Source organism: Poecilia latipinna, unplaced genomic scaffold, assembly GCF_001443285.1.
Source record: "Poecilia latipinna isolate Pla-1442-1.1 unplaced genomic scaffold, P_latipinna-1.0 Scaffold3684, whole genome shotgun sequence".
NCBI classification, from domain to species: Eukaryota; Metazoa; Chordata; class Actinopteri; order Cyprinodontiformes; family Poeciliidae; genus Poecilia; species Poecilia latipinna.
The window spans coordinates 39,631-43,336 of NW_015116300.1; the positions used below are offsets into that span (position 1 = coordinate 39,631).

Here is a 3,706-nt window from a genome sequence, read left to right on the forward strand (position 1 = left end):
GTGATTGCAAGAGAGTGACTTTGAAATACATAATTTTTTATGAAGTTTGTGACACATTGGAGTAGATTTTACTGTCTTTCAAATATTTGCAGTTGTTGGTTTGAACTTTGACCTATTCCAGTCACTATCATGCATAAAAAACTAACCTGAAAACGCAAAGTGGTTGGTGCAGTTCAAACCTTCAGCCACATTGTGTTCATTCTGTCTTACTACTACATTTAAGAACAACTTTAGTGCTAAACGTGTTGTTAATATGTTTGTTTTTAAAGAATAAATTAGCTCTAAACTCAACCACTGTCCTCTTTTGCTCAGCTGTGAGAGGTTTGACTGACAGACCCAGCCACCAGGTCATGTCTGCACTCTTGTAGTTAACAGTAGTCACCCTACATTTGCTTACTCAGTGACTTTCTTGCTACATGTTGCGACATTTCAGATAAATAAACCCTCATTGGCCAAAATAGGCAGGACAGGCTTTTTAAAGAACAGAAAGCTTCAATCACTGACCATACTTTTATTCCCAGCAACAAGAAACAAAAAGGAAATGGACACAATAAAATGCACATTAAAAACTGAACCTTTAAAATGCCAAGAGAAAACTCCCACACAGCACTGCATGACACGTGCAGAGGTTTCACTGCCGCCCTGCTGCTTCCGCTGCTGGGTCGGGCAACACGTTACGGCAGTCAGCTTGTCTCCAGGTGAGTCTCCTGACCTCCTGACCCTGCAGGCAGTCTTAGCCTGGTTTCTGGATCCTCCCTTCTTCCTCCCACACATTTCAGCCGTTATGCCAGTTTGCCTGGCTGGCAGCTGATTGGCCACTCCTGGACAAACCCACACCAGGTGTGCAACAAGTTTGGTTAATTAGATGTAAAACAGATTTAGATATTTCACAGTTTGTAGATTTTTTTCCATTTACATGTTTTTCTCTTTCTTTCTACCAGAAGCTGGATGAGAAAAGTCTGTAGTCTGGTGCTTTGGTCTCAACTTGCCCTTTTTTATGAATTTCAGTTTTCTTTAGAGAATCTATAATTCATTTTATTTGTCATTTGTGTTGTTTGTTTATTTTGGATATTTAAAATGTTTTCCAACCACAGTGATAAATGTTCATCAGAATTTAAAGTTTATTGATCTTTGAAAATGTGTTCTTGCATTATTATGCCTTTACCATAACATTACTTGAAAATGGTCTCAAGACAATAATATTGTCATTTATCACAATGAATATAAAAACAACACACACATCCACTGTGTGACCCAGAATATATCACCTGAATTATTCTCACATTGCGCCATCTAATGTTCAAAGTTGAACATTTCAGCTCTTTCTTTGCCAGTGGAAAATCCCCCTGTTCCTCTGCATGACTTCACTTTCAAACCAGATCGTATTTATGCAGTTTTTACATTTTAACTCGTTATCTTCTCACCTTTCAACCATTATCCTTTCTCTGGCTCTTTGGTTCACCAGACTTTCATCCACATTTCTGCTCTACATGTTTTCCACTGACTTTCCATCTTCTTCTTGAATGGTTTGCAGGATTTTAAAGCTTTATTTTGAAACCTCATAGATATTTGCAGTGTCTTAATTTTTCTCCCCTCTATATTATAGTATGGCAGATACTTTGTCCTGATTACTAGCTGTTGAAGGGCCTAACTGTTCGCAGTATCTTTCTCAAATTTGCCATTTATTTTAATCAGGGGTGATTGGTAGCATAACCACGTAGTGCTGATGTTAAAAAAATAATTCAGAAAACAGAACAACACAAAGTCAGAATAAACCACACACCATCTTGTTTTGATTGCTCAAAGTTTTATTCTTGCTAAGTCAAAGAATAGAAGAAAGTTTTGCTAACATGATCCATTATTATAACTCATTCAGTCTGATCTTATTACAGAGAGACAATCCAGCTGCTGTTTACTTGTCGCTTCATTCCTTAGGTTGCATTAAAGACAGAAATGATATGAAGTGAAGAAGCAGAAATATCTTTATAAAGTTGCAAAATGGCAGGTAAACAGAAACTCCTAGCATTCATCCTCCACTGGTTCTGTTTTACACATCAGGCCTCTTTGGGAACCTCACAGTTTTCAGACTGTTCTGGCGCAGACAGAAGGCAGACTCACATCACATATGTGGTCATCCCAGCACTTGTTGTCTAGGAGCAAAACAACAAATCAGTCAAACATCATATAATGAAAACTCTGAAGTGACCTAACACTACATCATAAAAAATGATTGAAACGGTTGATTAAACCTTCTTGCCACAAAAAATATTAATAGAAGCTCCAGTTAATGCAGTAAATGTACAGATGAAGCCAGATATTTATATGCGCAAAATAAAAACAAAAACATGTTTTTCCTATTCTTTGAAGTTAAATCAGACCAAACTTCTCTTGTTTAAGGTCTGTTAGGATTACCAAAATTATTTATATTTGGTAAATTCCAGAAAACTTAAACAGAACATTTTTCATCCAATCCAGAAGTTTACATAAGTTAGGTCAGTATCAGGGATATCCGTCTTTAACTGAATGAATTTGATCAAATTTAAACTTCTGCTTTCAACTGTATGTGGAGGTCAACTAAAAAGTTGACTTGCAGAGTAAATAGGCTTTTCATCCATGAGTCCTGATACCAACTGAAAAAGAGAGATACTATATTTTCTTTACCTGACCAGTTCATCACTGCACAGTTCTGGTTGTCTTTCCAATTATCAGGCTGCCCTCGACACCAGTTTGTGTAGATCATCGGGCTTCCATCGCTCCACAACCAAATATTCTCCTTCAAGACAAAGTTCAGCAGATGATATGTTTCATTCAATGTCTTATAAAATATTTCACAACTAAAGTATCCTGGTAGAAATACCTGCTCCTCATCAGAGCCTCCAATCCATGCTTTTTTGGACCCGTGACCTGCTGCAGCTATCAGATTCTGAACCTGATGGTACTCGTACGGGTTGTGAACTGATGCAAGGTTTGCCCCCATGGACAGACAGTTTTTCTACAGATAAACACATAATGATGTGCTGAAGAAGTAGGAGGACTTTATTTAAGAACTGTGAAATACAAGAGAGCAAAATAATAAGAGTACAACGTTGTTGGAAATCACCTCGGCTTTTGCCCAACTCATTTCACTGGCGACGTAGAGGAAGCAGCGACCGTTGATCGGAGTCCATCCAGAAGGACAACAGGACCCCTTGAGCAAGTTATCTTGTGCTGATAACAAAGAAATAGGTATTTTCAGACAGGAGGCGTGGCATGAGTCTTGATGATTCGATATTACATTTATTAAAAAAGATAAATCCCTCAATGACAAGAAATTATCCAGACACTTGTATCCAGACACATCCACGATGTGTTTACTTTGCAAGGAACAGTGAAAACTTTGAGATAATAAATATGAACTTTCTGAAAAAACAGTATGTGTTATGTTTTAGTAAAGTATACTATAACAAATTATGTCATGTTTACTATGGATTAGTTGAGGTTCAAGCAATCAGACATAAGAAATAAAAAGCAATGACAAAAAAGACAAACCAATCTTTACCAGCAGAGCCATAATCTGGGGCATCTGTGGCTTTGTTGAACAGGAGTTGGTGCGTTTGTCTGTGTTTTAGTCACTTTATGAATTCTTTATCATTAATAAATACTCACAGACACCACTGGTCAGAGCCACCATGGAAAAGACCAGGAGGAACACAGCCAACAGCTTCAT

General features: G+C 37.5%; 1 protein-coding gene across 2 annotated transcripts in view; it reads right to left on the reverse strand.

Moving 5' to 3' along the window:
- Window positions 1-1,982: 1,982 nt before the first annotated feature.
- The window catches only part of LOC106941460 (ladderlectin-like), a 13,063-nt gene continuing 11,339 nt past the window's right edge, over window positions 1,983-3,706 (reverse strand). The window contains exons 1-5 of one of the 2 annotated variants that reach the window (XM_015024500.1): window positions 3,646-3,706; window positions 3,101-3,207; window positions 2,858-2,992; window positions 2,662-2,773; window positions 1,983-2,150 (exon numbers count right to left, since the gene is read on the reverse strand). In XM_015024500.1, coding sequence (XP_014879986.1) covers window positions 2,083-2,150; window positions 2,662-2,773; window positions 2,858-2,992; window positions 3,101-3,207; window positions 3,646-3,706 — 483 coding nt within the window. In that variant the 3' untranslated portion in view covers window positions 1,983-2,082. The remainder of the gene's footprint in view (window positions 2,151-2,661; window positions 2,774-2,857; window positions 2,993-3,100; window positions 3,208-3,645) is intronic. The other variant, XM_015024499.1, reaches the window with a different exon arrangement.